Source organism: Phalaenopsis equestris, unplaced genomic scaffold, assembly GCF_001263595.1.
Source record: "Phalaenopsis equestris unplaced genomic scaffold, ASM126359v1 Scaffold000798, whole genome shotgun sequence".
NCBI lineage: Eukaryota > Viridiplantae > Streptophyta > Magnoliopsida > Asparagales > Orchidaceae > Phalaenopsis > Phalaenopsis equestris.
In genome coordinates this window covers 48,996-62,653 of record NW_018165238.1, presented here as the reverse complement: position 1 = coordinate 62,653, position 13,658 = coordinate 48,996, and the positions used below count along the sequence as shown (strand labels likewise).

At 33.9% G+C, this 13,658-nt stretch overlaps 1 protein-coding gene across 3 annotated transcripts in view; it reads right to left on the bottom strand.

Annotated features, from left to right (window-relative positions):
- Window positions 1-1,285: 1,285 nt before the first annotated feature.
- The window catches only part of LOC110031247 (uncharacterized WD repeat-containing protein alr3466), a 39,261-nt gene continuing 26,888 nt past the window's right edge, over window positions 1,286-13,658 (bottom strand). Inside the window, exons 7-8 of one of the 3 annotated variants that reach the window (XM_020734365.1) lie at window positions 1,696-2,020; window positions 1,286-1,593 (exon numbers count right to left, since the gene is read on the bottom strand). In XM_020734365.1, the coding sequence (XP_020590024.1) occupies window positions 1,699-2,020 (322 nt within the window). In that variant the 3' untranslated portion in view covers window positions 1,286-1,593; window positions 1,696-1,698. The remainder of the gene's footprint in view (window positions 1,594-1,695; window positions 2,021-13,658) is intronic. The other 2 variants (XM_020734364.1, XM_020734363.1) reach the window with 2 other exon arrangements.

Here is a 13,658-nt window from a genome sequence, read left to right as displayed (position 1 = left end):
TGTGGCGCGGATTGAAGACGCAGGCCGCGAGGCCAATCCTGCGGCTGCTTTTATTAGACAAAGCCGAACGTCATTTTCTGTTAAGTTCCCCAAACGCACGAAACAAATGCTAGGGTGGTGTTTTAAAAACGCCGTCCTCACTTATAAGCTATCCCAAACGAAGTTTTAGTTTATGTATTTGTTTGTTTAAATCCTTGAATTGTATTCTTTTTCTTTTTATAAAGCTACGTGCGACTCATTTTTTGCCAAAAAATTAAGAAAAAAAAAAAAGAGCGAGAGTTACGACCGCCATTAAAAATCTATTTGGCTCAGCTGTTGATTATTGTAGGGACGTCACGTGAAGGCAGACATGGAGGTGCTGACGTGACCCAGATGTTCCTATGGCATGTGGAAAGAGTTTTGTGATGAAATTTAGTAGCGTGGGTGATGTCACGAAATTAGAGGTAAAGGCTAAAGGAAGACGGGAAGCTCTTCGTCTCAATCATCTGTGTGGTGAAGGTTCAATTTGGGTGAAAGGAGATGTGTGAAACAGTGCACTTAAATTTTAATTTGATTTAAATGAATTCTAAACAAACCTCGTAAAAACTAAAAGAAAAAACTACACATGTATCAAAAAAAAAAAAGAAAACAACTTCGCATTTGTTTTTCAACAAAAAAAGCACCTAAAATTTCAAAATTATTGCAATCCTTTTTCTTTGCTATCAAACTACTCCATAATCGTAGAACAATTCTTGAAAACCCCACGCTTCCTTATAATTTTGATGACGGTTATAAACTTGTTACAACGATTCCCATTCAACTATAAGCATTGTGCTGATGTATAATTTTCTTGTGAAACCCCAATTTCTGACTAACTTGTTACTTCTGTACTTTCTAGTGAATGTATTCATCTAGATAAAACTAGAAACTTTCATTCGAGTAAAAACAAGGTAGTTCATTAATTTGTACTCTATAACGTCACAAATTTGCACACAACTCCTGAAACTCTGAAACATGACCTGCTTGACTGCAAGTTTTACCAAGCAAAAAACACTAACTTTATGTTTCAATAAATTTTAACCATTTTTTCAAATCTCTCTAAAATTTCCCTGATTACTTCCCACTAGGATACCTGCTTAAATGGAAAAAATCTTTCAGATAATAAATCAAAAACCGCCCAAAGACGAGACCGGTTTTAAAAGAAATAGCAAAGCACAAGTAATTCATATAACAGGAGAACACGATTTCCATTTCACAATAAATAAGAAAAGAACACCTGACATCATTCAGGATATATAAAAATTGTTTAGTATTCACAAACAGGTTCAAGAGCTGATCACCAAAAAATACAAAGTGTTAAAAATTACTATTATATTTTAGCAGCTCTATGAATTAATCTTACAAGCGTCTTAAGGAAGCAGCAGCCTAAATGGACCCAAAAAATAAAAAACAGAAAAATTTAGGCTAATCCTTGGAACTAAATATGTTCTACGGTAACTCCCAGACAAAATCTTCTCTGGAGTCATGTATATCGTCTGCTCATAAAATGTCAGACTACCAGCACTGACCTAACGCATCCACAGGATGAGATGGCACTAAAGTAAAGACACCTGATTGAAAAAATTTTAACTAAAGCAAATTAATCACATTCAGGAAAGTAATATAAATGAATAATGAAGCTGAAATAATGAGACAATGAGCAGCAAGCAAACAAACCTTTTACTTGGAAATCTTGTGCAAGCCTATGTTGAGATCAGATGAGATAGAGGTCAACAGTGGGTGGGATTGGTGCCATATAGCTTTGAAGACTCGCTTCTGATGAGCTTGCACGGATTGGCTGGGACTGTTGCCATTGTATCTGATATCGAAAATATGAATCATGGGGTCTGCTGTCCCAGAGGAAAGATAGAGGCCATCTGGAGACCAAGCCTGGTTAATCAGGGCAGACTGAGTCTCACTGCTCTCCTGCTTCCATCCAAAAGAATGGATTTCGGTTTTCCTAAGCCGGATGTCAAACAACCGTAGTTGCTTGCTAATGGTCCTAAGAAGGACAAGGAATGCCATATTAATGCACAAAGAATAGGCTTGATAGTTGATTAGGGCAAAAAAAAATACATTTAATACAGGCACAGGAAACATGATAATCAAAAAAAGATAAGAACTTCAGAACAGCCATCCATATGTGAGCAAAACATTTGTGGAATTAAGTACAACTAAAGCCTAATCAGTTAGACTGCTGTTCATAGGACATTCTGAACTCTAAATTTTTTGTGGGGTAAAATATTCACATAAGATAGCACAATGCATATAACAATGAACCATTATGAATGATCCGGGAATCAAATCAAGTAGGAATATGATCGCCTATAATCATGACTTTGGCATCAAATGGGAAGGTCAAAGAGGTTGTGGCCGTTGAAGTTTTAACGGTTCAATTAGATGCAAATCAACATTAAGGCTATGAACAAAAATCACACATCAAGCCATTACATTCAAGATTAAGCTACTCATCATGCATGATTCTCCAAGAAAAATCTATGGACAACCTCTCATCAGTCCAAAATCATTGAAGAATATTTAAGAAGCTTAATTTGATGTCCCTTCATCAGTCACAAAAATCAAGAAGGTGAAGATACTCAAACTTTGCTTGATTCTATCATAGCATTTTAATATCACAAAGATCCAATAATTATCACAAAAAACGAGAGAAAGAATTTCAAAATTCCATATGGGCGAAAGTGTCAAATTTTCTCTAACATTCAACTACACAGCTTTTAATAAACATCATAGTTTATTTGCACGGCACCAAAAGTTTCATCAGATACATACCTGATCATATTTTATCTTTTATAATTTTAATTATTTTTCCATAGGCATGGAAAATAGGGTATAAAATTTTTTATTAAATTTTAACTTTATCCTAACAAAGTTTTGAGTATTATGATTATTTCCTACATATTAGAAATTCATTCCGAAAATTTATTCTCTTTATAATTAGTCAAAAGAGTGAATTTTCGTCACATCATCCTCTTTTTCCCAAGTTGTTTCTTTCATTGTTACGTCTTCATTTAAATTCCATAAATAGAATTAGACTGTTTTTCAATTCTTAAACATCAAAACCCAATATGTTTTGGTTCATCAATTCAAGCCAAGTTGCTCTCTATATAAATTTTGACTTTCATTAGTGACCATTTTCTAAGCACAAGCATGGGAAAAATATTATGAACTCCAGATATATCTATTGACAATACCAATGTGTAGAAATCTGAAACAAATTTTATTTATCATTCTAATCTATACAATATACTTTAACACATAAATATAAAATACTGAAAGAAAAGATATAGGAATCCTAAAAAAAAAATCAGAAAAATAAAATAAAATTAGTTAAATATATTCTTAGGAAAGGAAATTAATTCTTTTCCTAATGTGGATTGGTGTTTTCCAATACTCCACCTTAAGTTAGGTTGTAAATATTATACAAATCAAGCTTGGACTTCAATTCATAATGATTGACCATTAGTAGTGTCTTGGTAAGAATACGAGCAGTCTGAAGTCGTGTAGAGACATAACCAAGTTGAAAAATTTTGTTGCTAACTTTTTTTGACATGAAGTGTTGATCAATCTAGATGTATTTTTTTATGTCATGGTGCACATAAATTTTTCTTATATTAATAATAGTTTGACTCTCACTGAACATCTATCTTAATTGTGTCTTTCATCTCAACCTTATGTTCCCTTAATAACCTTTGAATATACATTCCCTCACATATTCCTAGTGCAAGAGCACGATATTCAAATGATGCACTACTCTGAGAGACAATAGCTTGTTTTTGCTTCTCCACACGATGAGATTACCCCAGACAAATCAACTTAATATAGTTGTTGATATTCATATAGTTGTTGATATTCTATCAATTACCTTCCCTACCTAACTAGCATCTGTGTGTATCTAAATGTCACGATTTTCAAATCTTTTAAAGAACAAATTGTATATAGGAATCATCATCAAGTATCTCAAAATTTTGTTTGCAGCTTCCCAAAGACTCTCATTTGGGTTATTCATGGATTGGCTTACCACATTGATTGAGTATGCAAAATCAAGTCTTGTGGGTGATAAATAAAGTAGTTTGCCCACAAGTGTTCGATATCTTCCTTCATCAACCCAATAGCTTTCTTCACTTAAGTTTAGCCTTTTGTTGGAATCCATAAGTGTGAGCATGGCAGTTTCACTTAGCAGGTCTAAGATGGACATCCTTTGCGATATGAAAATTTCCTCCTTAGACAAAGCCACCTCCATTCCCAAAAAACTGGGGATTTTCGAGGTCCTTGATCTTAAATTCTATTGCAAGTACCATTTTTAGTCTAATAATTTCCTCTAAATCATCACCTTACAAAATAATATCATCTACATATACTATGAGAATGCCAATTTTGCCTTTAGAATTGGATTTAACAAACAATGTATTATGAGCTTGACACTTCTGATATCTGTTTGTAATCACTGTTTTAGCAAACCTACAAACCAAGTACGAGGAAATTGCTTCAAGCCGTATAATGACTTCTTCAACTTGCAAATCAACCAACTATTCAATATATTTTTCAAGCTCAGAGGTATCGTTCAGTAGACTTCTTCCTCAAGGTTGTCATTCAAAAAGGCATTTTTTTCATCCAAGATGCTATAATGGCAATCTTGATTTACTATAAGAGTGAGTAAAACTTGAATCGTATTAAGTTTGGTAATAGCTGAAAATGTTTCCTATTAGTCAATCCCTTATGACTGTGAACCCTTGGTAATCAATCTAGCTTTGAATCTCTCAACACTTCAACTCCTTTGTATTTGACTAAGAACATCCATTTGCAGCCTATAGAAATTTTTTCAAGAGATAACTTTGTAAGTGTCCATATGTTATTCTTTTTTAGAGCCTGATTTCTTACTCAATTGCTTATCTCCATGATGAAACCTTTAGAGCCTCTAGGATAGATTGGGGAACTTAAACAATATTATGGTTAGTCACAAAAGCTCTATAAGATAGTAGCAACTTCTCATAGGCTAAAAATCTTTCAATTGGATGACCAGTGCGACCCCAAATACCTTTTCTGTGTGCAATTGGTTGATTAAAGTCATCAACCATTAGTGTAAAATAGTCATGAGTTAAAGAATCCATACCATTGTGATTATCAAGAAGACTTGGTTCAAGCTCTTGACAGTATTTAGAATGCTAGTATCATCAACATGCTCAATGGTCCATCTTTTGGTGTAGACACGGAATTCATGATCCTGGTGTAATGTTGAGGTGGAGTAGAGATAAGGGGGATTGTTTATGTGACAGATTTTGGTTCTTCAAATGGAGCAAGGTGAGGTGGAGGATTTGGTTCAGTTAAAGAAAAAATGGTCGGAGTATCTTAAAAAAATCCCAAATCACATATTCCCTCGAGTTCTCCTCTTGAATTTTAGAATAAGAAAATAAAATTGGCATCCATGGAATTTGTATATTTTCTAATGGTTGGAGAACAAAATTTGTACCTCTTTCGATCGGATGAGTAACCGAAAAAAATGCATCTGAGAGACTTGGATCAAGTTTGGTGCGGCGTTGTTGATGGATGTGAACAAAGACAAAACAACCAAAAACCTTCAATGATAAGTTAGAAGCAAAAGAGTGAATGTGGGTAAGATTCTATGAGAATATTACGGATAATTTGAAAATTTATGACACAAAAATGCATCTTATTGAAGAGGTATGTGGCTGTGAAAATGGCTTACCCTCAAAAATATTTATAATGGCACGAGCCACTTCAAGTGTCTATTTTTTCTTTTTGCAATATCATTTAATGAGTATTCACACAGGAACTTACAAGAATTGAGTTGTTCAGGGTTTTAGTAAGCAGGATAGGAAGAACAAAGTATGCTCAAATTTGCGCTCGTACAGAGCATGCAGAAATCTGTGCTCAGAGTAAATCAACAGAAGCGTGAGAAATCAAACGCTCATATGGAGCATGCGATAGTCTGTGCTCGTATAAAAATCGCAAGGAGTGTGTGTTTGCAATTTGCACTAATATTGTTCAAATGCAATTATCTGGTCTAACTAGACGAATGTTAGGGCAGTCGATCGAGAGAGCAAGAGAAGAATTGTTCGACAAGAGCTATTCTAAATGAACTGATCATATGCATGAGCTGATCTGTTTGAACAGACGATTGCTTTTTGTAGCAAATTGACCAAAACTGAGGAGAGGAGTCGAGGATGTTTGACACGAAGTGTTATGATCGAACAGAACAGATGGTTACAACTTTCTCAGGTAAACAATGACAATGAGCTGCAATGTGGATTTGATAACATGTTTGGAAAGATGAGGACTAAAGATAGAATTGAAGTATTCATTAGTATTATCAGTTTTAAGAATTTGAATTTTGCTTTTGAATTGAGTGAGCACCATAGAGTGAAAGGATTGAAATATAGTGGTTGTTTTTTATTTTTCTCTCATAAGAAACGTCATGTTATTGTATGATCATCCATAAATGATACAAGCGATTATGCCTAATTCATATTGTTCACTTGTGAGAGTCCTCAGTATCACTATGAATTACAAAAAAAAGAAAGCTTGTATTGCAATTTGGAATATGCATGTCTGGTATACTTGGCAAGTTAACAAGTTTCACATTGATAAAAATTAAATTTTTTTAGTGATTAATAAAAGTGAGAACTTTTTACGTATGCAAAATTTAGATGACCAAGATGACAACGACCCAACATGATTTGACTCTCAACTGAATCAGGATTTGAATTGGACTCATAAATATAACTTGACTCATGACATTGCTTACCGATGAAGTTAGTTTCTTGGAGCAAGTATAGACTACCATGCGTTTCAGCATTACGAATCACCTTCCTTTAACCCACAATCTAAAAATCACAACAATTGAAATAAAATTAGTCACATATTTTAGGTCACAAGTAAATTTGTTGATTGTGAGAAAGTTGCAATTTAATTTTAGAATATAAAGCACAGAGTAGAGGTGAAGATCCTTTGCTAATTTGATTGATCCAACTCATGCTATTGATGAGAATGAACCATCAGTTGACATAAAAGTGCAGCTTCGGGCGCAAAATTTTAAGGGTATCCACTGATACAAACTTTTGAGGGTACCTATAATTACAAACTTTTGAAAGCACCAACAGGTACAAATTTAAAGATACATTCGGGCATAACAGTAATTCTGATACGACTTCTTAAGGATATTAAAAAAATAAATACTTAAATTGAAAAGGGAAGACTAAAATTAAAAATGAAAATTTTGGTTTGATTTATCAATAAATTGCATTTACCTAGACATTCATGATAGCATTTGCGAATTAATTTAATGAATACAAAAATTATGATTGTTCACTAAGTGGTGTAACATATTCTTTAAAAATTATTGTTGAATTCAGGAAAACATCAGATTAAAAAACAAAACACTAGAGTGGTGGAAGATTTAAGGCAAATGATACCTCTTAAAAAAAAACTTTTATTGGAAATTGTTAGAGTGGTGGAAAATTTAAAAAAAATCATGGTGTCTACGAATTTGGAGTGATTGATGAATAAGATAAAACCAAATTAGATTCTGCGTTAATGTATGATTTAGTTATTGCTAATACTTTATTTAAAAAAATAGATGAGCATATTATTATTTATAAGAATGGATCTAATAAAACATGAATTAATTATTTTATTATGAGAAAAAGAGATCGTGGAGAATGTAAAGATTATAAGGTTTCAAGTGAAAATTAAGTGCTCAGCATCGATTATTAGTTCTGGATTTTATGATGAAGAATTGTAAGATAAAAAATATTAAGAAACATTGTCATAGAATTAGAAGATAGCACCTAATAGATACAAATTTCAAGATTTTGGATATTCACAAAGAAACTAGTTCAATGTGTTATAAAGTAACACGCACCATTAAAGAAGTGAAAAGATGCACTTGGTGAATCAAGAGGAAAAAATTTTATTGATGATGGAATAACAATGTGCAAGAAAAGATAAAATATAAAAAGTGCTATAAAAATTGGTTTAAATGTAAAAGCTTAGAAAAAAAAAAGTAGCACTTAAGGAGTAACAAAACAATTTGTAATACTAAAAATTTTATTATAAGAGATTAGATAGTAAAGATGGTGAAAAATATATGTATAAACTAGCCAAAAAAAAGAAAAGTAAAGAATTAATTCAAGTATATTAAAAATGAAAATCAAAAAGTGTTTTTCTTGGAGATATATATTCAACTTTCAATGAAGTTTCTGAAAATACAATCTGCCTTAGTGATCTTAATATCATAAATAAGAATAAAATATTTTATTTTTATCGCCACATTAGTCAAAAAGAAATTGAGGAGGCTTTAAAGAAAACCAAGTGTATAAAATCAGTAGAATCTGATGATATTCCAATTGATGTGTGGAGACATTTCGAAGATTTGGGAGTTTCTTGGCTTACTAAACTCTTTAATATTATTTTAAAAACTAACAAGATGCCTTAGGAGTGGATGAATGGTATTTTGGTCCCCATTTTTAATAATAAAAGGGATACACAAGAGTGAAAATTATAAAAGAATATGAAAGAATTAAATTGATGTGTCATACCTGAAAATTATGGGAGAAGGTAATTAAACACAGGTTAAGATGTAATATAAAGATTTCTCATAATCAATATGTATGGCAGATCTACTATGGAAGTTATACATTTATTGAGATGTTCGATGGAAAAGTGCAAAGAGAATAAAGAGGATCAACATATGATTTTTATTGATTTAGAACAAACTTACGATAAAGTTCCAAGAGAAGTCCTTTGGAGAGTTTTAAAGAAGAAAAGTATTGATATAATTTATATTCAAGTCATGAAAGATATGTATATTAGAATTGTTACTTGTGTTTGAATAGGAAGATTGGCCAAATATTTTCCTATTTCTAGTGGGATTAAGGCTTTGTTGTTGTTGTTGTTGTTGTTGTTGTTGTTGTAAAAGGATTACATGGGATTTTAAGCCCACATCTTTTTGCTTTAGTTATGGATGCTCTTCCTGGACATTTACAAGAGGATGTACCTTGGTGTACGTTTTTCGCTGATGATATCCTTCTTGTGGATAAGATTAGAGAAAGAATTCAAGAAAAACTTAAATTATGGAGGTCTACATTGGAGTTTGAAGGCCTTCGTTTGAGTAGATCTAAAATTGAATACATGGAATGTAATTTTAGTAGCAGTCGCTCAAGTGATAGAGTTATAACTATAAGTGATCAAATCATTAAAATGTGTGAACATTTTAGATATCTTAGGTCAATTGTTCAAAGTGATGGTGATATAGATGGGGATGTTATTAGTAGAATTCTAGTTGGCCAGTTGAAGTGGAGGAATGCATCGGGTTTACTGTGTGATAAAAAGGTACCACTTAGACTGAAAGGAAAATTTTATAAGATGGTGGTGAGATTAGCAATGCTCTAAGGTGTAGAATGTTGGCCTTTAAAAGAGAAACATAAAACAAAGTTAAGTGTACCTGAGATAAGAATGCTTAGGTGGATGAGTGGCTTGGCACTTAGAGACAAAATGCAAAATGATAATATCCATGATAGGGTTTGTGTAGCTCCAGTGGCAGATAAGAGTAGAGAGAGTCGTCTTAGATTATTTGGTTACATTAAAGGTAGACGATCTGATGAATTTGTTAGGAGAATAGATATTTTAGATTCAACTTATGTTAAGAAAGGCAGAGGTAGACCTAACAAGACTTGGGCTTATTGTAAAAAAAATAATCTTAAACTATTAGAATTAAATGAAAATATCGCACTCAATAGGACACAATGGAGGAAATGAGTCATGTAACTGACCATACTTGGTGAGATAAAAGCTTGCTGTCATTATTGTTGTTGTTGTTGTATCTAAGTAAGGTTTTTCTTGAGAGACTATTTATATGTTTTTATTTTCTGGTTTGAGAAGACTTTCGACTTAGTTTATATTATTTAGAGATGTTTTCTCCTGGTTTGAGAAGACTTTTGATTTGCTTTATGTTATTTGGAGATGTTTTATCCATGTTATCTCTATTGGAGTGTTATATCATTAGATTTCATTTAGGCATTATGTCTGTAACCTGATAGGATCAAGGTGATAATCTCTCCTGGAAGCTCAAAGGCCTCCTCCATCATCTAACTCGCAGTCAATTGTTGTTCGCATTAGGAAAACTATTTTTATTAGTTTTGGTTCGTTGTCCTGTCGTTATCCATGCCGCAATTTCGGCCGACACCCCTCCTCGACATATATGTCACTATTTCATTGTTTTTCATGTTGTTTTCAATCGGGACAGCCGCCAAACATCTCTATCCCCTTCAAATATTGTCAATCGCCAAAATTACATCCCTTTACTATTCCTCTACCTTCTCCACATCATATGTTTCTCGAAAACCTTCTAGAAGCCCTGGATCAATGTCATCTGGTATCAAAGCCCAACAAATCCTAGATTCGTTAAGGTCTTGTCTTTCTTATCCCAATCCAAAATTTAAAAAAAAATCACAATTCTCAAATCATTCCTACCACAATTCCTAACCATGACTCTAAAGTTTTAAAATTCAATTTTCCTACCTCCACCAAAAATCTACCTCTACACTTTCCCCCAAAACCCTAAACCTTGACCAACGTTGACTTACAATCTTATATCCACTGGAAATCTGATCGAGAGAGAGGGCCGCAATGCCGTTTTTGCGAAATCTGAGAAGAGGTGTCTAGAAACTTTCAATGGAAAATAAGTAATGGAAAATCCTCCAACTGCAATAAAGACTTGTCTCCTTCGAGAGAAGATAATCCGAAGATGTCACTCTTAGTCATAATAGTAACTTATCATATCGAAAGGATAAAGTGAATCTCTTCCACCAAATACTTTTTCAGAGATAAAAAACCACTACTTCAAAGAATTAGCAAGAAATATCAACAAAGCAACAGGATTATGACGGTTGCAAGGATCCGAAAGAACTCATCAAGTAACTCCAAGCACTTGAAAGGGTCTTTAAATACAAGGATACTCTACCGAACAAAAGCTAACCTCAAATAAATTAAAAAAGAGTGTGTTGTTGTTGTGGTAAAGTTTACAGCACCTATGTCAGTGTGAGGGAAAAAGTATAATTAGTACTTGGTCCAAAATAAAATAAGAGACGCGGCGCAACTATCTACCACCACATTACAAGCATGATATGTTCTTGAGATTTCACCAATTATAGCATAAAGACCTCTCATCAGAGAAGTCCGTAGCCAAATTAGAGCAGCTAATGTTGAAGTGTGGGCTGATGGAGCCCAAGAAGAACATCATAACTCGATATTTGAGAGTATTAGCAATTTGGTATAGTTACAACCTTATTGGATATTACAAGGCATCCAGATCATAGCCCGAAAGGTGGAGAGACAACACAACACTATCAGGTCCACATCCCCCTTTAAATAGAGTTCAATAATTGGATCGTACATTAATACTACACCCAGTAGAGCACCCAAATTGACCCTGCCAGAGGAGGAACCCAAACAGAGTGGGTAAACAGTGGAGACCACCAATACTCCCAAATTCATTCCTGTCAGCAAATGCTTCAAGTGCCACAATTTTGGCCATGTGGTATTTGATTGCCAAAATAGAGCAGACTCTTTCACCGGGCATGAAGAAATTGAAGAAATGGATAGCAGGGAGCAACTAAAGAAATGGATACTGACACAAAAGAGGATGAAGCCTTCAGAGAGGAGTCTCAACTTTCAGTCGACAAAAAAGAAACTCAATGATAAAAGTTGAGCTCATATGAAAGATTCCAGTTGAATTAAGATTAGTTATTCCAAAATATAGTAAGTCCGAGGTAATAGGCATTCATGCAGAGTTTAATAATGCGGTGCCACGAACAACTCTTTTGCAGGAATATCAGCAAGGCTAATATTGATTGTCCAAAAGAGCCATGAGTATTAGTAGATGATACCAGACACATGGCAACCCCATATAATAGAATTTTAGAATTTTCAAACATTTATTTTACCTTCAGAGTTAACACTATCGAGGAAAGTTCAACGAGTCGGAGATGATAAGCTTTTGAGCTATTTCTAGATACTATATGGAGTAATTTGAGAGTTTCGCGATACACCCACCAACGGATGGTCAGACATAAGGGATAAACCACAACATTGGAAATCACCTTAGGAATTGTGGGAAATAAGATCCTGCAATGGGATCCAGATTCTTCCAGAAAAGAAGAGGTCTCTCCTAAGTGGTTGTCATTAAGAATTGCCCGTCATATCATAAATTTCGTTCAAGAGTTAGTTCCACTCGACATACTTGTTTATCAGATATGACCCACCGAGTATGAAGAGTGGAGGAAGCATTTTAGAGGTTTGATTCGTGATAATGCCCGTTTATATACAGATTCCACTTTGGTTGTGCCAAATTTGATTGCATATTTATTCTATCCGGACACACATTAGAAGGGCTTGTGTGTTTTAGAGTTTGAAATGAATGAAAGCATAAATTTTGCAGTGGAAATGCTTCTGACACAGCAAAACAATGATTTTATTATAGCATTGATAAATCAATTTCATAAGCTTCCATTGAAGAGGGTGAGCCTCTCCCAGCTAGAGAGAATGATGTGAGAGCGAAATCACAAAATTAGGAGAAGGGGGAATTTATGACCCAATCACAGGATTTCCACGACTGCGACTTTGGCAGCCTCCCAAGGCTTTCCTATTTAAGCTTTTTTGTCTTTCTCTTTTACTTATTTCCTATTTTTCTTATTTCTAAGTAGGGTTTTGCTTGAGGGACAGTTTATGTGTTTCTATTTTCTGGTTTGAGAATAATTTTGATTTGATTTATGTTATTTGGAGTTTTTTTCTCCCGATTATCTCTATTGGAGAGTTGTATCTTTAGATTTCTTTCAGACAATGTGTTTGTAACCTAATAGGATCAAAGTGGTGATCTCTCTAAGACTCTAGGATGCATCCTTCGTCATCCTATTCATAGCCAATTGTTGTTCATAGCATGAAAAGTGGTTTTATCAGTATTGGTCTGTTGTCCCGCTGTCATACACGACATAATTCCAACTGACATAATTCTATTGTCCCGCTATCATACACAACATAATTCTATTGTCCCGCTATCATACACAACATAATTCTATTTTCTGGTTTGAGAATAGTTTTGATTTGATTTATGTTATCTGGAGTTTTTTTTCTCCCGATTATCTCTATTTGAGAGTTGTATCCTTGATTTATTTCAGACAATGTGTTTGTAACCTAATAGGATCAAATTGTTAATCTCTCTAAGACTCTAGAATGCATCCTTCATCATCCAATTCGTAGCCAATTGTTGTTCGTAGCATGAAAAGCACTTTTATCAATATTGGTCTGTTGTCCCGCTGTCATACACAACATAATTCTAACTGACACCCCTTCTCAACATTTGTGCCATACTGTTTCATGGTTCTTCTGTTATTTTCATTCGGGACAACCGTTGAACATCTTCTATCCCCCTACAAATATTTCCAATTGCCCAAAAATTCATCCTCATACTATTCCTCTACCACCTCCCCATCAAGACCCGCTTCACAAACACTTTCTAGGAGCTCTGGACCGGTGTCACTAACTAACAATATGTATGTGTATGTGTGTGTGTGTGTGTTTATATATATATATATATATATATATAT